Genomic DNA, 25,815 nt, shown 5'->3' on the forward strand with positions numbered 1-25,815 from the left:
TAGCAGAGAGGAGCAGCTCGTCATGCCGACGGTGGTGGTGATGGACGTGTCGCTCTCCATGACGCGGCCGGTGTCGGTGGAGGGCTCCGAGGAGTACCAGCGGAAGCACTTGGCTGTCCACGGCCTGACCATGCTGTTCGAGCACATGGCGACCAACTACAAGCTGGAGTTCACGGCCTTGGTGGTGTTCTCGTCGCTCTGGGAGCTGATGGTGCCCTTCACAAGAGATTACAACACGCTCCAGGTAGGGGGTGTGAAGCACAGAAGTAGTACGTTCCCAGTAAGGGTAACAGAACACTGGGACAGGCTGCCCAGAGACTTTGTGGAGTCTCCTCTGGAGATGTTCAAAACCCGCCTGGATACGTTCTTGATCTAGGTGGTCCTGCTCCAGCAGGGGGATTGGACTAGATGATCCTTTGAGGTCCCTTCCAATCCCTGACATTCTGTGATTCTGTGAAGTTGTCAACATGAAAAAAAAAAAAAAAACCCACAAAAAAAACCCAACAAAAAACTCACGTGTTTCAGAATGACAGTGAAATTGTTTGGATATTAGGAAAAAATTTTTTACCCTGAGAGTTGTAGAACACTGGAACAGGTTGCCCAGAGGGGTGGTGGATGTTCCATCCCTGGAGACGTTCAAGGCCAGGTTGGACGAGGCCCTGAGCAACCTGATCTAGTTGGAGATATCCCCGTTCCTTGCAGGGGGGTTGGACTAGATGACCTTTGAAGGTCCCTTCCAGCCCTAACCATTCTATGATTTCCTGCCATCCTGTGCACAGTGTCTTGAATTGAGTGTTTTATCCTTGTTTTAAGGTTAGGTGACATCCAGTGCGTTTGAAACGTTTTGCAGCTTCACAGATTGCAGGTAACCTCTGGAGTGTTGTTAATTAAGTTAAAACTGAGGATGGAGGAAAGGGCTGCCTGATGAAGCTCTTAAAAATGCCAATAGTTCTGACATTCATGGTTTTGTCTGTAGTTGTTTATCTGCTCTTGATAAACGATGCAGCAGACAGGACCATTTAGCAAGGTTTTGAGTCAAGTGGTTTGGTAGAGAAAAGGTGCTTTGAAGAGTAGGTACCAGTTGAAGCAGGGCAAGAATGAGAATAAAGTGATTTTTAGGTCTTGCAGATGTGATGGGAAATTGGGAGAAAACGGAGAGGAGAAAGACCAAGAAGAAAATTTCGTATGAACGCAGTAAGGCACTGAAAGTCTCTGAAGCCAGGAAAAATGGTACATATGTGTCTGGTTATCATATATAATATCAAGAAGAAATGATACATCACTGTCACAGGGCACCATGTTTTAGGTTTGTTGGTTGTGGGACATAACGGATTATAAAAAATACTTTCTGTTACGTGTGCATTTTAGGAGATGAATGCCAGTGCGTTCCATTTGCTTTATTTTCCCTTCCCTAAGAGTTCATTTGGGGAATTTCTGAAAGCCAAGAATCCAGCCAAGCTCCTCTAGCATGTTAATTTTACAGCTACACCTTTCTTACGATGCTATGTTAAGTGTGACGTTTTCATTTGAAGGAGAAAAGCTGGTTTATAGTTATAGAAACAGGATGTGGATGTGTGTTTCAGATTCTGTTACTCCCTCTGCCAAAGAGTTTTTGTGAGACAAGCTCCTTGTGGCCTACTTCCTGAATCTCTAAAAACTTAAAGTTGATGTGACACCTGGGAAGATTTGCAAACTAAACGTTTCGTGGTAGACATTGCTTCAAGTTTTGACTTTACTGTTTCTTTGAGGCATACAAAGGATTTTTTTTTTCTCCCAAAGAGCTGTGTTTATAATATAGTTCCTTCAGAGTCAGCTTTCATTGTTTTCTCATGATATCGTTCACTATTTTTTATATCTTTCTTTTTTTCTTTTTCCTTTTACTTTGCAGGTCATACATAAGAACATGGTGCTTTGGATTGTAATACAACACAAAGCAAATATACTGACCACAGAACTATGAATAACTTTTCTATGTTTTCTGGTGGTTATATTTCAACCAGCAATGACAGTGGTGTTTGTCTTTACAGGAAGCCCTAAGTAACATGGATGATTATGACAAAACCTGTTTAGAGTCAGCGCTGCTGGGAGTTTGCAATATTGTCCAGCAGGAATGGGGTGCAGCAATTCCTTGCCAGGTACGACTGATTTCACTCTTCTTAAGATCTAGCTTATACCTAGTACTCCTTGTAAGTTGCAGATGGAAGTGGAAATGTGATTTGGAAACTTTGAATACTCTCAGGCATGCTGATGCTACAGGAAGACAAAGAATTAGTATTTTGGATGTAGCTGGGATACGAACAGAAGATGGTCTTTATTAAAACATTCAGCAGCAAAAAACTAGACTCCTTCCTGTTGAATGTGTTAATGTAGTGGAGTGGATTATAAAGTATGGCCCAAGAGTACTATTTTGGAGGCTTAGCATTTGATCTGGATGCCATCTTCTGTCTCAGGAGCCTCACTCAGTTTGGAAAGGGTATAGTCACACATACAGTAATCTTTTTCCTCCAGTACCTGATGGTTTCCAGGGCTCGTAACAGTTCCAGGTCTCAAGCAACAGCATGAGACTACTGCTGAGTGTGTTTTGATCTGTCTTCTTTCCCTCATGAGTCATTTGGTGTGCATCTGCTCACACACTCTGCTCAGCCCTCGCAGCTCTCAGCCTTCTGAATTTACTGCCTCTTTTGGCAAAGTCTACTTTTAGCCCTCAGTTTTCTAAGGCGCTGAAAAGCCTGTTGCTCTTTGGGTTAGGATTTAAGTTCAGTAATTTTGCAGCCTGGTGAGCTAGGAAGATGTCTCAAGCAGTGTTTTTAAGGACAAAAAGGATGAAAAAGGAGCTCCTGGACAAACACAAACACAAAAAGGAAGCCTACAGAGGGTGGAAGCAAGGACAGGTAGCCTGGAAGGAATACAGAGAAATTGACTGAGCAACCAGGGATCAGGTTAGAAAATCTAAAGCCCTGGTAGAATTCAGTCTGGCCAGGGACATCAAAAGCAACAAGAAAAGCTTCTATAGGTACATCAGTGATAAAAGCAGGACTAGGGAAAATGTAAGCCCTCTCCAGAAGGAAACAGGGGACCTGGTTACCAGGGATACGGAGAAGGCTGAGGTACTTAATGAGGTTTTTGCCTCAGTCTTCACTGGCAAGTGCTCCAGCTGCACTGCCCGAGTCACAGAAGGCAAAGGCAGGGACTGCTGGCAAGTGCTCCAGCTGCACTGCCCGAGTCACAGAAGGCAAAGGCAGGGACTGGGAGAATGTAGAACCGCCCACTGTAGGAGAAGATCACATTCGAGACCATCTAAGGAACCTGAAGGTGCACAAGTCCATGGGACTTGATGAGATGCATCCGCGGGTCCTGAAGGAACTGTCAGATGAAGTTGCTAAGCCACTACGCATCATATTTGAGAAGTCGTGGCAGTCCAGTGAAGTTCCCACCGACTGGAAAAGGGGAAACATCGCCCCAGTTTTTAAAAAGGTGAAAAAAAGGAAGACTCGAGGAACTACAGGCCAGTCAGTCTCACCTCTGTGCCTGTCAAGATCGTGAAGCAGATGCTCCTGGCAACTGTGCTAAAGCGCGTGGTAAAAAAGGAGGTGATTTGTGAATAGTCCAGGAAGCCAACCGTATCCTGGGCTGCATCCAAAGCAGTGTGGGCAGCAGGTCAAGGGAGGGGATTCTGCTCCTCTACTCTGCTCTCGTGAGACCACCCCCTGCAGTGCTATGTTCAGCTCTGGGCCCCTAACATGTGGGATATGGAGCTGCTGGAGTGAGTCCAGAGGAGGCCACAAAGATGACCCGAGGGCTGGAGCACCTCTGCTATGGAGACAGGCTGAGAGAGTTGGGGCTGTTCAGCCTGGAGAGGAGAAGGCTCCAGGGAGACCTTCCAGTACCTAAAGGGGCTACAAGAAAGCTGGAGAGAGACTTCATGTGAGGGCACGAAGTGACAGGACAAGGGGCAATGGCTTTAAACTGAAAGAGGGGAGATTTAGATTAGATCTAAGGAAGAAATTTTTCCTTCTGAGGATGGCAAGGCACTGGACCAGGTTGCCCAGAGAAGTTGTGGCTGCCCCATCCCTGGAAGTGTTCAAGGCCAGCTTGGATGAGGCTTTCAGCAACCTGGTGTAGGGGAGGGTGTCCCTGTCCATGGCAGGGGGGTTGGAACTGGATGATCTTGAAGGTCCCTTCCAACCTGAACCGTTCCATGATTCTATGATAGAGGTTTATTGTCCAGGCAATATAACAAGGATAAAAGGCACTTTGGAAGAGCAGAAACTCAAAGCAAAGAACTAGAATGATGCAAAAGCCAAGCATAGATTAGACCTCAACAATTTGGTTGCATTTGTGTCGTGGCTTATTTTACTGGAACTTCAGGTTCTGAGCTGGTGAAAGGCAGTGGGGAATGTACTGTGCAGGATCTTGTGACAGAAACATTACGAGTGAGCGACAGTTCGGATGGTAACTGAACAGACTGCAAAAGAGAGAGATGGAGGATGAAGAGAGATGTTGTGGTTTAACTCAGCTGGCAACTAGAGGCCATGCAGCTGCTCGCTCACCCTCCCCCACCCCCTGGGGAATAGGGAAGAGAATTAGAGTGGAAAAGGGAAGGAGACTTGTGGGTTGTGATAAGAACAATTTAATAATAATAATAAAATAAAGATAATAATAAAAAAAATATATATAAAATGGTGATGATATATAAAAACAAGTGATGCACGGTGTAATTGCTCACCACCTGTTGACAAAAGCCCGCCCCATCCCAGCAAGTGATCCCGAAACAGGTAAGCCTCGGAACAGCAATCCTGGATGAGTGAGAGGCCCAAAGAGAGGTCTGAGAAGTGACCAAGAGAGTAGCCCCAGAATCCCAGTCAACCCTTATCTATATGCTGGGCATGACGCTGCATGACAGGGAATATTCCATTGGCCAATTTGGCCCTCAATCCTAAATCTGAGTTCAAATTGTGAGAGGAGTTGTGGCCCCTTTGTCCCATCCGTACTGCCCCCGCAGCCCGTTGTGCTCCTGCACGCTGGCAAAACACGGGAAGCTGAAAAGTGCTTGATGTCTCGGCACCAACTGTAAACATCAGTGTGCTGCCAGTATCCTTCTCATAACAAATTCCATACTAAATCCAAAAGACAGAGCTATTCTAGCTACTAGAAAGAAAAACTGTAACTGTCCCAGCTGAAACCAGGACAGAGGATACAAATCTGGATGTAGCAGATGTACATTGAGTTTAAATTGGATTTGATGCCACTGAATGAAAAAATGCCTATTTTTGCTTTATTAGTTCTGCTGCAAACTGTGAGCACGCTGCAGCTGTATTTGTTTGCAAAGAGTGAGGGTAATTAATACTCCCTTTTGTATGGCCTCTGTGGCTTGTAGCAGAAGTCGAGTCACCCTCCAGATTCTGCAGAAGAACTGATCATAGTCAGCCTTTATCTTCCATCTGAAAATAAACCCGAAGCCCCTGAGCCTGTCAGCCACAGGCTGCTTTTTTTGCTGTAGAGTCACTGTTCTTCTGGCACACCCTTAGAAACGGCCGTGTTTGTGCACAGCGGGCTGCGTTTCTGGCTATGAAATTTAAATTTTAGTGCAGTTGCCTAATTACAACCAAATGTACATTCGCCATGCACATAGTTTAAAGTGCAGCGGTTAGATCTTCAGTTTCTCATTTAGGTACCTGTTTCTGGAAATTTTCCTTGCAGAAATTGACCCTTTGCCCAGCTCAGTGGAGGAAATCCCGGTGTGAGCAGGGATTTTCAGTATAGAGGTGCACGCCACTGGGAAGACTCCTAAAACGTGTTGGTTTGTAGTTGCCCTCTGCAGATAGAAACCTATGTTTGCGTGGAAAAGCTGATCCATCCTCTTTCCTTCAAGGTTGTTCTCGTCACCGATGGCTGCTTGGGGATCGGCAGGGGCTCCCTACGGCACTCGCTGGCTACTCACAACCAGCGAGGTGAAAGCAACCGCTTCCCGCTGCCTTTCCCGTTCCCATCCAAGCTGTATGTCATGTGCATGGCAAACCTCGAAGAGGTGATGTCTTTAACACATACCTTCTTCTTTGTTACGTTGCAGAATTAGTCGTCTTCTCTGAAACTAATCGTCAGGTCAGCACAAAACGTGCTTTGATGTTCCTGTGCTTAGTTTTAGTTTTCATCCCGGTGCTTAGTTTTAGTTATTTGGTGAAATGTAGCTTTAGTGTCTTTCTTAAACTTCATTATTGCACTGTTTTTATCTATTACTGTTGCATTGCAATCATAATCTTTGTAAACCATGTCAGTTATGCAATTTTTATTTCTGTTTATACTCTTACCTTTACTGCATTCATTACATTGGATGCCTTTGGAGGCTTTTCTTAATCTACGATGACATTCTTGAATAAATGACTTCTGTTGCAAAGATGCTCAACACTTGAAACAACAATAGCTTTACGTAGAAATGCCAGTGAGCAAAATTCTAAAGCCATTATTAAAACCAACTTCCCTTAGTTTTGAAGGAAAGGTGACTGTTTTCTTTCTCTTCAGGTACTTTTGAAAATCTCAGTACCAGCTTTAAAAAATCTTCACAGTAGTTAGAATTCTATTGAATGAAAAATACTTAAAAAGAAGCCTATTTAGACAGAAATTCCTTAGATTAGGTTTTATTGATAGCCTCATGTTTGACTTGACACCTATATTCTTTTATCCATCACAGAAGGATTTTCTAATTGGGCATGCAATAGATATTTCAGCTTCAAGGTCTCTATTGAGGATGATCCTCTTGATTAAGCCGATGGATTGAAACAGTGTTTGCACATCAGAATAACTGGAAAAATATTTAAAATAAATCTCCTATTACTGATAGGTTTAGGTGCTTTCACGAGCATTCTCTAAGAACTTCTCAAAAAGAACTGTGTTTGTCTTCCCTCCTAAAAGTTTTATTATCCTGAAGGAGCTGGAAACTTAGTGTTACCAATAAAACTTTATACTAGTTAAGGCATTCCTGTGCTCTTGAAGACTGAGAGCTTCTGGGATTTTTGGTTGCTTGAACCTGCTTTCGAAGCAGAACCTGACATGATAAAGCAATGTACTGGGAGTTGGACTGGATGATCCCTTTGGGTCCCTTCCAACTCGAGCTATTCTGTGATTATTTGTTACTAAGCCAAATGCTGCATCTGGTCCCACATCAATGCAACATAAGGAGGACGTTTCCTGGGAGACCAAGAACGTTGGCTTATTCAGAAAGGAGTGAGATAACAAAAAATCATTGTAGCATCCAATCAGATGCTTTTTGCTGTGTTGTGTATATTTTCTGAAAACATACTGGTTTTGAGAGTAAAAAGAGAGTAAAAAGAAAACTTAACAAAAACATTTCATGTTCTTTTTTTTACAGCTTCAAAGCACAGATTCCTTAGACTGCCTGGAGCGGCTCATAGATTTAAACAACGGGGAAGGGCAGATTTTTACCATTGATGGACCCCTTTGCCTGAAGAATGTCCAGTCGATGTTTGGGTTAGTAGCCTTGCAGATAATGTGCCTTTGTGAAGGTTTCCAGTTAGTATCTGTAAAGGAAAACAAATACAATAAAAAACCTGATGATATGGGACGTTCTAATTAACCTTTTTTTCTTTTACTTTATGATCTTGTAAACTGTATTTTCATCTTGACCTCACTGGTTAAGGTCAATATTTATTTTAATCATTTTGTAACCAAACCATAGCATGTGTTTATGATTGGCAGATAGAAGATACTAATTTCTGCAATGATTGTTAGTTTGCCATTGGTGTGATGATATGCTGCTTTGTTTCATAATTTAGCAATGCCAGAACTATTGAATTAACTGTAGTTTTTTTTAAAAAAAAAAGTTTTGGGAGCTTGCTTAGTGTGCTTTAGACAAACTATTTTTATTTGATATGTATTATTTTTCCCTTAATAATAACTGATTGTGTTCTAGGAAGCTAATAGACCTGGCTTATACACCATTCCATGCTGTTCTCAAGTGTGGCCACTTAACATCTGATGTGCAAGTATTTCCCAGACCAGAACCTTTCATTATAGATGAGGAAATAGACCCCATCCCTAAAGTAATTAATACAGGTAACAAATCTTTGCTTTTTCCTTAAATCCATTTGATTTCTACCTTTTCACTACCACCTCTTATTCTGTATAGTTACTGTTTCATCCACTTTCTCTCTGCAAGGATCAATTGCTGACTGTGTGGTTTTTTTTGTTTTTTTTTTTTTTTTATGTATGCAGCACCAGGGAACAAGAACATCATCCTGTTTCAGCCCTATGTACCTTGTAAAAGGGCTGCAGTAGGGTAGAGGCACATTCAAAGCTCAGGGTGCCAATTTCTAGGGGCAAGGACTGTTTGAGACAGCCACAGGCTGCTTTCCGTGAATATCCTCGTAAGCTTCATGGAGGATAGGAGAGGTGTGTTGGGGAAGGGGTTGCATTTTGTATTAGAGTTGCCCTTATCAGAAACACCTTGTATTATTGGGTGAGACAAAGTAGCATCTTTCTGGAGGTTTCTTCAAGGAATCCACCAGCAATGGAGTCGAGACGCATCGGTGAGGCAGCACAAGTGAAAGCTGAGATTTATGAAATCTCTGTCTTTATAATAGTTTGTTATCCTGGCACTTCTTACCAATACTAAGTTATTTTTAGAAACAACTGTGCAAAGAAAACCTTTCTCAGCCCTCCCAGTAGTCGACACTGCACCCGTGAACTTAGGTGGTGTGTAGGTAGCCCATGCCTCTGACTTGGGAATCGCCAGGTGCATTTCTTGGAGAGAATGAAGTTTGAGCTGTAGCATCAAAATTGCTCTCAGCTCCTCGGCAGTGCACTTGACCACATGCATTTTGTTGTTCTTCCCAGTCAGGCAGTAGAGTACTGTGGCTCTTGAGCTAAAGGTCGGCCCCCTCAGTGACACCCCAATGTGGCTCTGAAAAGAGGAGGTGATGGGAGCTCCTGCTGGCTTTGTGCTATTTGGGAAGTGCAAAGAGAGTGACTTGGTTCTGTGATGCCAGTTCGAAGCTAGTAGATTTGTTTTAGCCCTGTTTTCTCTCCTTTTGAATTTATAAAATGGCAGTGAAGTGGGTCCAGTGTGAAAAACAATGTGCACAATTCTGTGTTTGTCTAGCAAGATGGTGCGTGGACAGCAGTATGCGTGTGATGGAAGTCATGTTCTCATCTTAAAGTGTCGTGATACTATGTATGGATGTCTCTATCTTCTTAACACCTGGACACCTCAGTCAAGGTTGGGGCTCTGTTGTGCTGCCTCTAGTCATTGCTTCAGAAAACTTAGTGGTGCAAGAAGTTACAGAGTTAAATTGACTCTGAATACATTTCAGCTGTTTCCGAATCTGACTTAAATCTGTTGTCTCCCCACAGATCTAGAAATCGTTGGGTTTGTAGATATAGCTGACATTTCTAGCCCTCCCGTCTTGTCCAGGCACTTGGTACTGCCCATTGCCCTTAACAGAGGTGAGCAAGTTTTGTTTCTTTTAGCAAAAACTTTAAACTTCCCTTGTAGTGTCTGTGGTGTTTCAGACCAGGAGCACAAGTTTTATGCTTTATCAAAATGCCAGATGTCTCTAAAGACATGTTTGTGTGGTTCCACTAAAATTAAAACCTGGAACACAAGCTCTTTCTTTTTTTGAACAGTGTTCTTTAGAAAGTTAGTAGAGGGAACAGTGGCCTTAGAGCATCGTTATTAATGCAACGTGCTAAACTTAACGCTAAAGATAGTTATGGGCTGTGAAATATGTGGTGTAAGACAAATACTTAATGCCTGCACCTAATTGGTTCTTGGAACGATCTGTTGTTGTGAAAAATCTGATCTTAATCACAACTACACTGCTCGGTTCTCCTTGAGCATTCATTGCTGCTCATTGAGGCCAAGTAGGGATGTATCTACAAACAACTGGTTTAGGCTTTGAGGATATTTAAGCATATTTCTGACTTGCAGCTACTTGTGTGCATCAGCCTGGGATAAGGAGGACTTCCCCTTTCCTTTTGTCATGGCCTTGGAGTGGAGCAAAGAGAAAGTGAGATTTCTCTTGGTAAAGAAGAATGAAAGCTCCAGATATGCTTTCATCTCTGTATTACTCTTATCCTGCTAGGCCTTTCACCTTAGAAGGGATTAACAGTTAAAACACAGCTGTGTAAATCACACAGTTAAATTCCAGCTGCTAAAATGTAGTAAGTTTCTCATAATGACCACAGATTGCACAGGAGAGGAGGACTTGAAATTCAGGATGCTTTTGGTTCAGAAGCAGACGTGCGTTCGTTGCCAGACTCTTGGTGCCATTTCATTTCACTTCTAATTTTTTCAAAGCTGAGGTTTTACTTGCAGTTTTTTGGTAACTCTTGTGAGTAGGACCCAGTGGAATATTTATATAACATTATAGTGCCACTTTGCCCAAAAAGTTCATTTAGCAGCTGTTTATTCTACAAAAGTATTAATTAACTTTTGCATGGCAGAAAATACAGGGTGGTGTCATGGAAATAGAAGTAGTGTGTTTGAATTTATTCTTATGTTGTCTCTTTGTTTGCTTTTACTCTTCCCCAGAAGGTGATGAGGTGGGACCTGGGATCACAGATGACACCGAAGATGAGAATTCAGCTAACCAGATTGCTGGGAAAATCCCCAACTTCTGTGTTTTGTTACATGGCAGCCTGAAAGTGGAAGGCATGGTGGCTGTCGTCCAGTTGGGGTATGGAGCTGGATGTCTGCCTGAAAAATCTCTTACTTTGCTCGTTTATGCTTTATTTATAAATTATGCTTATTTATATCTGTACTCTGTAGAGAACTCTGCACTGCTAGACAAAGCTGTGGATTTTTAATTGCAGATATGTTTCTGCCAGTGTGAATTGCAAATAGTGAGCCTCCACACAGTGGGAGGGGACAAATTCTAAGCAAACGGGGGTGGAAGATTTTCAGCCTGTGGGTTTTGCTCTTTTCAACAGGCCAGAGTGGTATGGAATGCTGTATTCACAAGCTGATAGCAAGAAGAAATCAAACCTCATGATGTCACTCTTTGAACCTGGTCCTGAGCCCCTTCCATGGCTAGGGAAGATGGCCCAGCTTGGACCTATTTCAGGTACTAGTCACACTCATTTGAATAATTCTTACACATTCAGTGTTTTCTTGTGTGAATGGCCTTGCCACATCTTAGTTATTAAGTTTTTTTTTTTCATTTTCTTCCCCCCTGCCTCCAGATGCAAAAGAAAATCCTTACGGAGAGGATGACAATAAGAGCCCTTTCCCCTTGCAACCCAAGAACAAGCGCAGTTACGCCCAGAACGTTACCGTATGGATTAAACCAAGTGGCCTCCAGGTAACGATACAGGTTTTGGACTTGATGCTTTGCTTTGATCAGCAGTAGCCATCTTACCAGCAAAGTCGGCTCTGTGTGCGTCTTGTCCATTTAATGTAATTGCTTTATTGCTTTTCTTTCATTTTTATAAACGCTGCCTCTTTAAAACGGCGTGGTTAAAATGCAATCAGAAAGCATGGCTTGTTTAATGAAAGGCTGTGTCTCCAGTGGAGCATCTGGCTTAGTTTATTGGATTTACTATAATTACTGTTTATGTTTCAGCCTTTATGAGCTGCAGTCTTGTCAACGGTCAGGATAATTTATCAATAAATAGCTGAGGATTTTTTTCTGCAGCTTCCCCAGTAGTTGCCAAGATTTATTTTTTTTTTCCTTTTCTGCAGACAGATGTACAGAAGATCTTGAGAAATGCAAGGAAACTCCCAGAAAAAACTCAAACCTTCTATAAAGTGAGTAACATTTCAGGCCAGCCCAAGTTTGATCCATAGTGGTAGTGGTGTCTCTACCAGAGCAACACATTCTGTCTGTGTCTGTGGAATGTTCTGTGCAGGTTTGTAGGGCTCTGCAAAAACACATAGAGTTCTGCAAAGGAGACATCTTGGGTCCATTTTACAGACTAGGTAAGGTAAGACAAGGGCACGTTGTTTCCCTGCCACCACGTTCTCTGGCAGGGTGGCATAGATGTGTCATGTCTACAGGTGCCTCTTGTGATCCCTGCTACTTCCATGGTGAACTTCTTTGCAGATCTTACGCTGTTGTCCAGGCAGAAATAAACAGAGGGATCAGAAAGCAATAAGAAAACAGATGTCATTCTGAGTCTAAAAGAGTCTCCTATGCTTTTTCTACAACGAAGCAGAGAAACAGAAAATTCCAGGCACATTTGGCCACATGGTAATAATCCATAATCTAGGCTGTAGCTGGAGGTAATTTTTGTTCCTCTTGTAAGCTTAGTGCTGAAGCAGTTGATTACTGTAGCCCCTAGAGACTTCAAGGATGAGTGCCCTGCCTAAGTGCACATAAGCACTTGTCAGTTTCTAGTGAAGAAAAATGAATATATATACATTTTGCTGGACACTGTGGTTAAAGGCAGGAGTCAGTGCAGGCTAAGTTGGAGGCTACCCCCAGCTGGGACACAGACAAAACAGGCAGTTACAATAGCTGAGTGCACAAAAGGGAGAAGTGGAGACTTATAGGAAGAGATAAGGGGCAAACCAACTGTTTAGTTGTGCCACTATCATCTTCAGCCCCGAAGCATTTTTTTTTTTTGTATCTCATGAGCAGCTGGGCAGTTTCCAGCAGCTGTTAACTGATCATTCAGGTTATTTTCCTCTAAGTGAATAAGTTTGCCATTAAAAAAAAGAAGTAAGAAACCCATGCTTTATGTAAAGGCTTACAGTGGCTTTAAAAGGAGTTTTTCTTCTTTGCAGGAACTTAATCGTTTACGAAAGGCAGCTCTGGCTTTTGGCTTTTTGGACCTCTTGAAAGGTGTGGCAGACATGCTGGAGCGGGAGTGCACCCTGCTTCCGGACACAGCTCACCCCGATGCAGCGTTCCAGCTCACGCATGCTGCTCAGCAGCTCAAAGTGGCAAGTACTGGAGCATCGGAATACGCTGCCTACGATCATAACATCGCTCCGCTGCAGACAGACTTTTCCAGCAGCAGCACTGAAAGAATGTGAACTCTTTTATTTTGGGAACTTCTGTAGATTAAGGCTCGAGCTGTTCAAATTTTCTTGTCCTGTTTACTTTCTAGGGCCTGCTTAATTACTGTTTGGAGAACTTCCTATCAAAATGAGGTCCCTTACCTGAATCAGTACTCTCTCAATAAATGTAGCTAGTTTGTGGTGGCTTTAGTCAGACCTGGAAACTGTGGAAAGCGTCCCAAAGTCCATTACTGTGTTGGATGCTGAGTGGAAGTTACTCTGTACCTGGGAGGAGAGAAAGAAAACGCTACCATGGGTAGCAGACTGCTCGTGGCTTTTGGCCTCCCCAAAATGCAGTTGCTACAGAACTGAACTCGCTGGTAAAAGCATCCTAAAAGGCAGCTACTGTACTTTATACACCGACTTGATTAGTCCAAAGAAAACCTGTGTGTGAGAATCACTGTGCAAGATCAGATACACAGCTAATTTCAGGGTGTTGTCGCTGATTTTACGCCCGACTTGAAACCCAGTCTGCACTGCCATAACGCGTTATCACTGGCACTGCAGGACTTCTGCTTGTGAAAGTAACTTAATCTTACGAGACATGGGTTTTTTTTATTTGTGTAATATTAATAAAGATTAATTCTTCATGAAAATTTAAATTGGATTTGTTCCATTTTCACAGGGACTAGGCTGTGTGGCCTAGAAGATTGACCTGGTGAAGGCTCAGCTCCCGGCTGTTTGTCACAGGACTTAATAAATTACACAACTTCTTGCAGTCAGGGAAAGAACAAACAACTGAACTAACCCAAAATCTGGTCGTAAATCTTTATTGATAGAAACACATTCTTTCTGAAGGACTAAAATTCAGTAGTGTAAGATCCATGACAGCTGGCACTAAGTATCACAATTTCACTGAGAAATACCATGTATGAATACATACGGATTTCATAACGGAAGTTTAAATGCCCAGAGGAGAAATTAAAGTACGAAAGTGATTCTTGCTGTTCCATTACTCAGCTAATTCAATCCTTTGACATACTTCAAACGTAAGTACAGTGTGTGCTATAGTGAAATACTAAGTGTGTAAATAATGTTCAGCTCTCCTGAGTAAAGTAAGCTGCACTCTCCTTCGAGTGGGAGTCCCAAGTATCCCTAAAGAGAAGTTGCATCGTGCCTTTTGTTAACAGAGCACAATTTGTGAAATGCAGGGTGGAGCTTGTACCAGTTCTTTGTTAAAATCTCCCTGTAACACTGTTTCCTTTCCTTTACAGTAACAATCACTGGGTCCGTATCACAAACAGTAAGCTGGCTGTTACCTTTAATATAGAAAATAATTCTGTGGAGGATTCATATTGGTTTACAGTAGAAAAAGATAAATACTAAGATGGCACTAAGCTAATCTCAGCTTCAGTGCCTGTTGTGGATTGCTGGCATTGCTTTGCCTTGCCCTGGGAGCAGTGGCAGTTACTGTGAAGCAGCCTGTCCATAACCACAATATGGTTTAGAGCAAACGTTTTGTACATTTTCTAAACTGGATTTAAGGAGGCCAGAGGGATCTGGAATTAACTACAAGAGGCTAGGTGTGAAGGACATGTTGAAATAAAATTAACTGAAACTGAGGTTTCCAAGTGAGAGAGTTGATGACCTGGAATATGGGGGAAGCTTCTCTTTTGTTGTTGTTGCTGCTGTTTAAAGCAAGCACAGAGGAAAGGGTCCCTTCAAACCCTGTGTGGGATCCCCCTTACTGAGATTTAATACATGCTATCTAAATAATAGCACTCCATCCCCCCAGGGGCCAGCCAACAAAGCATATACACCAACTTCTCCACTGCACCTCTTAAGTTTAAGTAGAAAAGCAATCTTTACTGCCTTTCTGAAGGCTATCAATATAGGAGCTACAGCCCTGCCAGGAATGATTGGAAGAGCCTAGTCTCCCATGACAGTCCCACGTTTTCCCTTTGCATGGGTGGGATGGAGTCCTTCAGTTGGGGTTCACATGCTAGGAAAAAGCTCGTACTAACGTTCCTTATTCTGTTATGTTGCAGTGCTTGCATTACCAGCCAGGAAAGCATTTCTGACCATGTCACAGAGTGGAAGCTTCCTTTCCCTAATGACTGGGTAGGATGTGTTGCTACAGGAATACAGGTATTGCTAGGGTTCACACAGCACTCCTGTTCTGTTAAGGCTAAACTAGAAACAGAGTAAATTGGTAGCATTTAAACAGCATTAGCTACTTCCAGTTTTAATTCTGCAGCATCAGTGTGCTGAGCAAGTTTACCCCAACGGTTAATAAACACCCAAACACCATTCACATCAGTCTTGGACTGTGCTCCACCTGCCATCAAAGTGCACCCTAGGGACAGCATGGGCCAGCTCAGAGTATATCTCAACATCAGAAGCCCTATCTGCATGCAATATCAAAAGAGCAAATATCCAATTAAAAGATAAACACTATTTCTATTTAGTGCTGCTCCACTGTTTATAAGCATATTATATGCAGATAATAGGATTTCTTTCTAACATGGTAGTCAACAGGATACAAGTTTAAATGTTACTGTTCAATGGTAAATGCCATGCATACATGATGGAAAGGGAACAAAATACAGTATATGGGAATGTTACCTGAATTCATTGGAAATCATGAAATGTAGCGTGATAATTTAATTTTACAAAATTCTTTACATTACAGTGGGTAAAATAATAAGAATTAGAGGCTTATCTTGTGATTGAGATAAGTTAGATAAGAAAGCATTGCAGTCCTGATTCACTTCATCTTTCTCTTCTTTGGTCCGAGGTGCCGTTTCCTTTGCTTGTAAAGATGACGGAAGTTTAGAAATACCCCTGAAAAAGAATTAAGTGTTTAGGTAAGACATCATTGCATGTTTTTGATGCTACCTGGCTGTACCAAAATTAAAGAAAACAACAACAAAAAGCCACAAACAAACAAACGACCACACAAAAAGCAATGGTTTAAAGGTGTGTATAGCATTGAAAGCTAATCCAAGATTTTTCTTGCTGGGTGAGGCAGGAGTTGCTGCACAGGCTGTTTGGTACAGGGCTGCTCAGAAGGTTAGTTTGTCACTTTTTAAAAGTTGCAACACCCGCTGCACAGAGCTGGGAAAGGATCAAACAGGTATTTCAGAGTGAAACCAGATTAAAGGTATTCTTTAAGCAATGTCTGTGAAAGGGAGAAACCTAGTGAAAGTTCAGTTTAAAATTCTAGGTTAGATTGTACTGAGTTGTGGATACCCAGACGTAGTGGATGCATGTACTGCAAAGTTAACTTATGTTTAAAAACGTAACACCAGAAACCAAGTTATGTATCAAACACCATTCTTCTTTGGATATACTACTATTTAAAGAGCCTTCTGTGGTGTTTCCTGGAAAAACATGACTTCATGTTGCATTAGCAATTATAATGCGGTTTAGTTAAACATTGCTTCCATCTGAAATCACGTTTAGATTCCCACTAAATCATTCCAAAGCTCAAATGCCACGTAAAAGGTGAAACTAAGAATACTGAAGTTATAAATACAAGTGAAAATTATTCTTTTAACCCAAGTGGTCAGTAGATCATGCTAACTTGTTACTAAGGTCTCCTTCTTGGGGGGGTAACCAGTGCTAGCTGGAGGTGTGTTTCCCTCCATCTCTGACAAATTTCCATAAACAAGCAACAAGGATAATGCTTAACCTCAAGCAATTTTGTGTTGCCATGATCCCCAAGATGCAGGAATTTGATTTTCTTCCAAAAATACACTTATTCAGAGGAAACCAACCTTTTTGTATCAATAATCAGAAATACGATGAAGCATCTTACCTAAAAACAAGACTATAAGGTATATTTGAAGCAAAAATGGAAACTGGATCGTGACGTTCAGTGGATTTGGCAATCCCAGACTAAACTTCCCTGTTTCACTGAAGATTGGAATGGATTGAACGATACAGATGGCTGAAAGCAGAAGGCCACCATCATTATCAAGCACATAAAATACGCAATTGCCCAGCCCACACCAACTTTTTCAGGATATTTCCTTCTTATTTGCCAGCTTTCATTAATTATACCAATTTTAAAGCTTTTTTTTATTTTTTTAAACATGCAGTATGATGGAAAGCAGCTCAGGCAGTACAACAGTTTAGCTAGAAAAGTGAACTTGCCTGGTGAGACACTGTTCCCATACACAACTGTAGCCTGCAGGGCCCATGCCAGCAGTATTTACCACGCAGAAATGCCCACAGCAATGAAACAGGCATAGTCTCTCCTGTGCCTGGAGTTGGGCAATGCCCAAGCCTACTCCTGGCTCACAGAAACAGGTTCTCACAGGTACAATTACAACACATTTCTTACAACTAGAAGCTGAGCACTGATATGCTGCTTAGATAAATACAAAATTAAAAATAATCCAGACCTGTTGAGACAGAAGAGTTCACTGTAAAGCCCCCCAGATCTAGAGGGGTACAGCAAGACTAAGGGCCTGCTTCTTCCACAGAGCAGTCTTTCAAAGCAGAAAGGGAGCAGAGCCCTGTCTGGGAAGCACCATGCCATCTCAGAACAGGCTATGCTGCCTTCAGAGGAAGAATTGGCCCCTGCCTGTCCTGTGCAATGATTTACAAGATAACATCAAGATCTGCGAGCTGGCGTGAACCCAAGGCAGGCTGACCAAGTCAGGTCCAGCAGACAAAAGCAAATGACGCTGCTGTGGATCAGCAGAGGCAAGTGAGCACTGTCGTCTCATGCTGCTCACACGGGCTGCAGCACACACTTGGTCACTTTGTCAGGTAACCTTTTGTTGTCTCTACTTTCCTCTCCAGTGCCCAAAAGGAAGACTTCTTTTCACACCAAATTGAAAAAAATACTTGATTCACCGAGGAAGACAAAAATGCTTACATTTGGTTCAACTCAAAGCAGATGTCTATTTATCTCTTGTTCTATCATGTTATTTTTAAGTTGAGCAGTCGAACAAAAAATGGAATTATTTGCCCAGCCTTGACCCTTGTTGTTTATGACACTTTTTCATACATACCTTCCACCAAACCTCCTAAAGGGTAGAGGGGGATCCAGGCAGTGTAACGGAGCCAGGTTAGTGGTTTCCATTCAATATCGATGCATGAAAGCATGTAATATGGATACCTAAAACCAATTCAGTGTGTAGAGAAACAAGACACTGTTTAAAATAGAAGCTGCTACTAGAATTAGTCTTGCATATATCTGCGGTACAGCATAGTCAAAATAATTCCCAAATGACATAATATTCATATATTGTTCCTGGGGATCATGATGGACACACCCTTGTTTGGCAGTTTACAGAACTAATATTATTCTGATCATGTGGATGAATGCAACTGCCTGGCTTGCCTAATAAACCTTTCAAAATGCTTCTTTTGAAAGAGCAAGAGCCTAGTGCAGCTCACTGAACAATGGAAATTCAAAGCAACAGAACCCTCAAGGAAGAAAAGCAACAAGTTTCCCTAGGTTCAGGGCAGTCTTATTTTCAGACTCCAGTCTTGTCCCAGCTTTTTGGCAGGTGGAGCAACCTAGGAAGGCTGTGATAGTCCGTGTCTAAAGCAGATTTTACTCTCTGGGGCCAATGCACTAGAGCCACTCTTCCAAAAGGTACAAGGATCAAAATCTGCTTTAAAGAGTTCTTGGGAATATCCGCGTTGTTCTGTGCACATCTGCTAGAGGAAAAATCCCACAAACCTGAACAGCTCAATGATACTCCAGAAATAAAATATGAAGAACACCACAGGTTTGCTCTGCATTTCCTCTAAACTTCCAAGGATAACAAACAAAATGAAGTTTCTTCCAAAGATCTGTTTAAGAAAAACAAATTAAGGAACAGTCACACTCTTTACCAAAAGAAAGAGCAACTCCCTGCTGTCAAAAACACTCGGGATATCTGCTCTTCACACGGGAAAACACATGCTGAGCACGTAACTAACTCTGCAGCTGAGCTGTGACCTGCTGCTTATGAGCGTGCATTTTGCTCTGTATTTAGGTGCAATCCAAGGGACCTAGTCTGATATTATCTATTTTCATTCTTATGCACAACATCCACAACCAAGATAAAAAGGGCACTGAAACCAAATCAAAATCATGTACTTTTCGTCAGCTGCTTCTTGCTTTCACTGTCCTGAACTATCTTACCTGGGTGGTGGAAGAAAACAGCCTGCCACAGCTAAGACTGGGAAGCATGGACTCCTGCCTCTTGTTCTACACATTCTCTAGTCCAGTGCCAGTCAGTTTCTATCACTTATTTTAGGAGAATCTCAATACTCGTGTAAAATAAGAGATTTACTTTAAACATAGAAGGAGCAATGAGAAGAATCTTAAAAATATTACCTGCATTACAGCAGGTATCAGCGGTGATCTGACTAGTCCTATCAGTGAATTCATGATCTCCATTAATGCCAGGGTCTGACAGAAATACATCATGTCAGCAACAGTGTGAAATGTATCATAGAAGGAATCTGTAAGACACAGGCAACCATTTTAGAGAATAAATGAATTTCCATGCTCAGGATGCTGGCGCAGCAGCGTAGCTTTTGATAACAGGATTCTAGTTGTAGTTGAAAAAAAAACATTATGCATAATTACATAACTTCTTCACAGGCCTTATCTTGAAGCAGTCAGGCCAGAAACACTGCTCAAGTGCTCTGTTTCACACACAGAAGGATCAAGAGCTGGTTCAGGAATTACTTCACAAAAACAGCAATAGTGCTGTACCTCAACAGAATGTGGTTCTTGCTTCAAAACCAAAACATGCTGCCCCACTCGTTTTCAAAAACACTGACATTGCAGCTGAGGGAGATGTTTTGCTCCAGCTGATTTCTTTAGAAGGAACCTTGGCAGAGTACTAGTATCATTCCTCAGAACAGGCAGTTGTGATTTACAAAAGGACAGCATTTTCCTAACCTTGACACCGTGAGAGCTTTTGAGAGGCTTTTGTTGTGCACTTTGGTGATGCGTTTATGATTTTGTTTCCTAAATATGTCTTCCTTTAGATTTCACTATTTAGAAAGCATTAAAAACAACTCTAAAAAACCAAACCAAAACCCGCCATGTAAATAAAACAGCGCTTGTCACTTGCCTTTTCCTAAGATGAACAGTCGTACTGTCATGTTCACAAAAATCCAGGAGAATCCCAAAAACTGTACAAGATTATACATGACTAAGTATCCCTTCTTCAGGTGTCTGAAAGCTAAAATCAATAATAAACACATCGGGTGAGCGGAGTACAACGGTAACACTTCTGCAAAAAGCACAGTTGCAAATCAGGCTTTCTCTGAGAACCAAGCTTACAAGAAAACCCCAAGGTATTGATTGTGATAAAAGGGTTGCTGTGGGTTGCAGAACCCTGTGGGTTCTGCCTGCTTTTACCATCATCTGCTAGAACTCAATTCTTGCTGGTCAGATTTTTTTAAACTCCTTGGAAACTGCAGTCCATTTTTATTAAATTTCTAAATAGCTCACAAAACAAAGAAGCCCCTCCAAGATGCCCCAAGCCAGTCAAAATTGCGCCGTGAGAGTTGAGGTTCACGCCTAAGAGTGACAGAAGCTTTCTAAAGCCCACCTTGCACACTAAAAAGGCAGAGTTACTTACGGTCTTTTGGGACTCTGGATTCTATTTTCATTTTGTTAATCTTTTCTTCTTCCTTAAGATGAAGGATAAGGTTTTAAAGACTGTTACTGTAATTAGCAAGTGATTTGTTAACTATACTACTGCAAAGCTAGTGGGTTTAAAACTCGGCTAAGCAGCCGGTTGCTAGAGAGTTTCAATTTTCACCTGCATAAACCAGCACATTCATCATCCAGAAATTACGGTACAGTAAAAGCTAGAGGGTGTTCACTAGTTATCCTGCCTTCACTATGTATTTTATTCTAGTAATTAGATGCTTTTGCTGAAAAAGCCTGCTCTTTTCTGTGTTAATCCTCAGTTATTACTGGTTTTTAGAGCTGTTCCTTAAAACATTTCGTGACCCACCAGTGACCTGAAGGGAACTGAGAACATCCTGCCCAGGCGCTCTGCCTGCCCTTCACCACTGCCTTCTGGCTCCTGGCATTGCAGCAGCCCTTTCTCCTCCACGCTAAGCTGTGAAGGGGAACAGGGCAGCATTTGTTGTAGAACAGACTTGCAGAAACGTGGCCTGCTCAAGTCTTTTCCAAGATGCTCTTGCACCTCCGTACTGCAGTAAGCCGTGGAGCTTACCAGACGGTGAGAATGCACCGTCAGGGCCAGCCCAGTGGCTCAGGAAAGCCTTAGAAATCCCTGCTTTCCAGAGACTCAATGACCGGGACTGCTGTCTTTGGGCTCCATATGGCACAGGGATATGATCTTCATATGGATCAGGACACAGGGCTGCGGAGGCGTCGGGCAAGGGGTGCAAGCCTTCGGCTGCAGGCAGTGGCCAGCGCTGGGCTACTGCGCAGCCACCACTTCAGATTCACACTGCTGCTTCTTCTAGCCAGAAGTGTGCCTATTTCTGAACTCCTGCTTGCAATTTGAGCTGTTTAACCCATTCTATGAGGGATCTGTATGAAATAGCAGCAACAATCAGCACGCCAGACCATTCCAGGTAAACGAAGAACACAAGTTCACACGCAAGGGAAGAGCTACCCTTTGCAGCTGGCAGCACGTGCCACACGCGCCCACAGGACTGACCTTCTCCTTCAGTTCCATTTCAGCATCCGATTCATCGAGCCAGCGGTCAAAGTCAGGAGCCAGGAAGATCGGGCGCTTCTCTTGCTTGGTGAGTCTCTCCCACCAGTTACTCTCTTTTTTCTGGACAGTGATGTTCAGCTGTCTTTGAGTCACCCTGCATACAGGCTGGGGGCAGACACAGGAGCATACGTCAGCAAAAGTCCTAAGAAACAAACTCTGAGCATGAGTTCATACCCAAGCTCTCCTTCTGAAGGAGGCAGGGATGGCATGGACTGCTGCAGCACATGAATCTCTGCCACTCGAGGCATGGAAGCAAAGGGCAGCCCAGTTGAAGATGGCAACTGCGATGGCTGTAGCACTTGATAAGCAGCTCGAAAGCCTGCCCATACCGCGCAGCACCATTGCGTCCCACCGCAAAGAGCTTGCACAGACCCTGGCACTAGCCTTCCTATGCAAAACACACGCTCTTGGCTTTAGACCTTGTTGCATTTAGCAGTGAGCCACCGGCTTCCTCTAGCCAGTGGTAAAAATAACACTACCATCAGCCACAGGTCCCTGTCCAAAACAGGGGACCCCATGTGACATCTGCTACAGCGAGAGGAAGACCTAACTGCCTTAGGAAACACCTGGAGACAATAGTGAGCTGACGGACCTGGCAGTGTGGTCATTGCCACCCCACTTGGCCTCTCCACGATGACCACACTCTGCGTAACGGCAGCCCAGAATCTCTCCATCCTTACAGCCCACAGCATTGTCACCTTGGGAGCCCACGCCTACTGCCACCATCGCATCCCTCCACACCTCGAGCCTATGTCAGGGTGCTCTGCAAGGGACTGCCTCTCAAACCAGCTGAAACTGATGCAGAAGAACCATGGACTGCGCTCTTAACAGTGCACGTCACACCAGCACTGTGCTCTCAAGGCTGTCTGGATGTTCCTGGGACATCTGAAGGCTGTAGCTGGAATTTACAGCTCCCAACGCCTGGTCCTTGCCTGTTGGAAGCTCCACCTCTTGCTAGTGGCCAGCCTGGCACCAGCAAGAGGCACTCATGGTGCACATCAAAGCTAAAAGAGAAAACCCTGGGATGCAACACTTCCTAGTCCCAACCATCAATAGTCACACAGATTTCACGGAGCTGATTCTCCTCCAGCCCTTCCACAGTGACTCAGAGTGACTAGACTTTTGGAAGGAGGCAGCTCTGCAGAGGCAAGGACTTGCCTTCCAGGCCTGGCTCCCAGCACAGCCCGTGTCTGCCAGCACAGGGGACAAGTGTGAGCGGTGGTGGGCACCTCTCCCCACACTGTGGACCAGGCAGCTGACCATAGGACAGATGACAAACTGGTGACCGGACCCTGGAACCAAGGGATGTTTGTTGTCTACCACTAAATACCTGGTAAGAGCCACACAAGAAACCTGCCTGCTGACAGACCCTAAAAATTCACCCTCCAGCGGTCTCCTCCCACGTTGAAGCAGCAGAGACGCACGGTTGCTCCCAGTCTGGTGGCTCCCAGTCCAACTGCAGCTATCCCCAACAGGCAGCCAGGAATAAGCAGCGTAAATCCTGCACTGGGAGCAGAGCCCAGAGTTTTCCTGTACCCCTAACAGCTTTGGGAGGTAAAGACGGACTTTAAAGCCACCTGTGAGTAACACGGAAGGGCAGCTCTTCCAGCCAAGCTCTCTCCCATGACAGCAAACAAGAAAAGATTTTGCAATAGGATCGCAGAGTATCTCTACTGGCAGCCTAAGAAATCTGCACGAGCCAAAAGCACTTCTTCTCATGACTTTATTTTGTCGGGCTGCAAAAGAAGCCAGGAAACATCACACCGGCACTTGGCAGCACTGAGCTCCCCTGCTCTCCAGTCAAGGTTCCATCAGACAACATGTTGCCAGATTCACACTTTATTTTGCTGCTTTAAATCCTTAAAAAGATTAACAACTACTGTTTAACGACTGATACAGGTAAGGCCCTGTTTCCATTAAAGCTGACCCATGCGAGCACTATCTCCAGAGGGGTGATTTGCATTGAGGCAGGATGGTGGCCGAGCACCGGGACAGAGGTCTGCCACAAATGGCTCTTAGTCTGCAGCAGTTACAGAGTCACCAGGAAAATCTAAACAGCATATTGCAAACTTTACATGCAGCCCATTTTCCTTTCAACTTTTTCAAAAGTTTACTTTTCGAACTCTTGCAAAGAAAAAGTAAAATACCTACTTTAGGCTCAACTGGTTCTAGGAACTCGATCTGAAATTCGTAGATGTTGTCCCCTTTGGCACCATGACCCTGAGCTAAAAGACAAGAAGTAAGAGTCAGCATGAAGGTCTTCGCCAGCTCCACGCACGTCACCTGCAAAGGATGCTTCACACATGGAAATATTCAGCGGTTATTTGCAGTGCCTCCCCCTGCCGTGATGCCAGGCAAGAGGAAACCACACGGTAACAGGGAAGAGACAGCCCAAAACATTGCTCGGAGGTGCGGTCGCTGGAGACGGCAGCTAAAGCTGCTGCATGGTGGTGGAAAAGGGTCCTTGCTTGAAGGAAGGCAGCATGTGAGCTTCCCAAAAAGAGGGGCCCGAAAAGGTGCTCACAGGTAGCTCAAATCCAACTGGAAATCCCCTGTGCCAGATGGCCTTTAGGGGATCCAGCCTCCGCACCGATGGGTGAGCAGCCAGGGCAGCCGGTCTCTGGTGGGTCTGTAGGAGAGTGATGAGGGGAGTCCCTTCCCAATGGCAGGAGGGTCTGCTCCTCTCTCATTTCCCGCAAACACGGGTCTTGCCCCCAGAAAGGCTCCAAAAACCTGCATGCCGTGTTTCATTTCCACCCTTCCACACCGTAAACTGATCCCGAAGTGAACGCGACGCACAACACCACCCTATCAAATGGCCCTGGCTGTGGCTCGCCAGCGAGGCGGCGTTTCCTAGACAAGCCACCTTAAAGAAAACCACCCAATACATGAGAAAACCCAAATAAAAACAGCTACGGCGTATCCTCAGCGCTACCCGGGCAAGGCGACCAGCCGGAGCTCCGTGGTGCTGTACGTGCAGCTGCCCAGCTGAGCCAAACCCATCCTGTAGGTCGAGATCTGCTTTACCTTCCGGATGGAACGCCCGTTCCCCGCGCGGAGGTTTGACAACTGCTGCAAACAAGGTCTTGGTGAAAGGAAAAACTGCTGCGAGTTATCTCCGGGCTTTGGTGGAGACAGGACAGCAAAGACATATGGAAATTTCACTGGTATTTAAATATGGGGAGGCTGGTTGGGTTTTTTCCTATCAGGTAAGATACAACCCGCTATTGTTACTGGCGCTGGAACACGGCGGTTTGTGGGCAGGTGCGTGTCATGACGGATCCGTCCGTAACCAGCGCAGCGCTCGGCCCGACGGGGACCGGGCGCCCCGCGAACCCCGGGCCCTCCTCCCGGGAGAGCCGGGCTCAGCGAGCGGCGGCCCGGAGCAGCCGCGGGGCCGCAGCAGACCCCCCGCTCCCGCCCGCCCGGCCCCGACGGACGGCGCCGTACCTTTGAAATGCAGCACGTTGTCGGTGATGGCGATGTCCGGGTGCTGCGGGAGGAGACGGAGCGTCAGGCGGAGGCTCCCGCACCCCCGCCGAGCACCGGGGGAACGCGAGCACAGCCCGCTCCGGCGCAAGACCCCCGCCGCCGTTAAGCCTCCCGTACCCCTCCCGCTCCGCCTGCCCACCCGCGGGCGCGGAGCGGGGCTGCCCGGGCACCCTCCCGTGCCCAGGGGGCGGCCCCGCCGTGATCGGCCCCCCGTGGGGAGGCGGGGCCACCCCATCCCCATCCCCATCCCCATCCCCATCCCCATCCCCCCCATCCCCATCCCCATCCCCCCCCCCCCCCCCCCCCCCCCGTTACCTGCACGTCACTCAGCTCCACGCGCAGGTAGAGCTCGCGGTGCCGCTGCGCCCAGTGCACGTGCGGCCGCAGGCTGGGAGCCGCCATGGCGCGCGCCGCCGCGCTGTCCCGTCCCGTCCCGAGGCGGCCGGGAGCTGCCGCGCGCCTGCGCACAACGCCCACCGCCCTGGCGCGCGGCGCGGGGGGGGGGGGGGCGGTTCCTACTGCGCCTGCGCAGAGCGGGGCCGGGGGAGAGGGCGGGAACGGCCCCCGCGGAGGGCGTTCGGCACCGCTGCGTCTCGGAGGGCGTCGTGTGGTCCCGGTACACCCCCCGGCGCTCCCCTTCAGCCT

The 25,815-nt window shown here is 44.9% G+C and overlaps 2 protein-coding genes across 4 annotated transcripts; one reads left to right on the top strand and one right to left on the bottom strand.

Moving 5' to 3' along the window:
- On the top strand, positions 1–13,553 carry INTS14 (integrator complex subunit 14). 3 transcript variants are annotated; one of them, XM_009979622.2, is made up of 11 exons: positions 1–244; positions 2,028–2,135; positions 5,873–6,028; positions 7,367–7,485; positions 7,928–8,070; positions 9,367–9,459; positions 10,547–10,691; positions 10,945–11,078; positions 11,197–11,315; positions 11,696–11,761; positions 12,740–13,553. In XM_009979622.2, the coding sequence occupies exons 1-11, from the start codon at positions 23–25 to the stop codon at positions 12,989–12,991; spliced, it is 1,557 nt and encodes a 518-aa protein (XP_009977924.2). In that variant the 5' UTR covers positions 1–22; the 3' UTR covers positions 12,992–13,553. The 3 variants fall into 3 exon arrangements, with proteins under 3 accessions (XP_009977924.2, XP_086476310.1, XP_086476309.1); XM_086620184.1 differs by having other exon boundaries at positions 1–101; positions 2,032–2,135; positions 10,550–10,691; XM_086620183.1 differs by lacking the exon at positions 2,028–2,135.
- Positions 13,554–15,225: 1,672 nt separating this feature from the next.
- Positions 15,226–25,572, bottom strand: HACD3 (3-hydroxyacyl-CoA dehydratase 3). The gene is made up of 11 exons (XM_086620302.1): positions 25,486–25,572; positions 25,129–25,171; positions 23,830–23,903; positions 21,619–21,783; positions 20,560–20,611; positions 20,047–20,157; positions 19,299–19,426; positions 18,657–18,769; positions 17,980–18,086; positions 16,776–16,907; positions 15,226–15,799 (listed from the first exon to the last, which is right to left on the bottom strand). Exons 1-11 carry the CDS (start codon positions 25,570–25,572, stop codon positions 15,723–15,725), a joined length of 1,089 nt encoding a protein of 362 aa, XP_086476428.1. The 3' UTR covers positions 15,226–15,722.
- Between the last annotated feature and the right edge of the window lie 243 nt (positions 25,573–25,815).

Source organism: Tauraco erythrolophus, chromosome 14 (genome assembly GCF_009769465.1).
Source record: "Tauraco erythrolophus isolate bTauEry1 chromosome 14, bTauEry1.pri, whole genome shotgun sequence".
NCBI lineage: Eukaryota > Metazoa > Chordata > Aves > Musophagiformes > Musophagidae > Tauraco > Tauraco erythrolophus.

What these genes read in the sequence shown, in the direction of transcription:
- INTS14 (XM_009979622.2), top strand. Translation starts at nt 23, where the DNA reads ATGCCGACGGTGGTGGTGATGGACGTGTCGCTCTCCATGACGCGGCCG. An exon ending in AATGTCCAGTCGATGTTTGG is followed by an intron (nt 7,486 to 7,927) that starts GTTAGTAGCCTT and finishes ATTGTGTTCTAG; the next exon opens with GAAGCTAATAGACCTGGCTT. An exon ending in CCAGCTTGGACCTATTTCAG is followed by an intron (nt 11,079 to 11,196) that starts GTACTAGTCACA and finishes CCCTGCCTCCAG; the next exon opens with ATGCAAAAGAAAATCCTTAC.
- HACD3 (XM_086620302.1), bottom strand. Translation starts at nt 25,572, where the DNA reads ATGGCGGCTCCCAGCCTGCGGCCGCACGTGCACTGGGCGCAGCGGCAC. An exon ending in AAATGGAACTGAAGGAGAAG is followed by an intron (nt 20,612 to 21,618) that starts GTCAGTCCTGTG and finishes CTTCATCTTAAG; the next exon opens with GAAGAAGAAAAGATTAACAA. An exon ending in ATCCAGAGTCCCAAAAGACC is followed by an intron (nt 20,158 to 20,559) that starts GTAAGTAACTCT and finishes TATTGATTTTAG; the next exon opens with CTTTCAGACACCTGAAGAAG.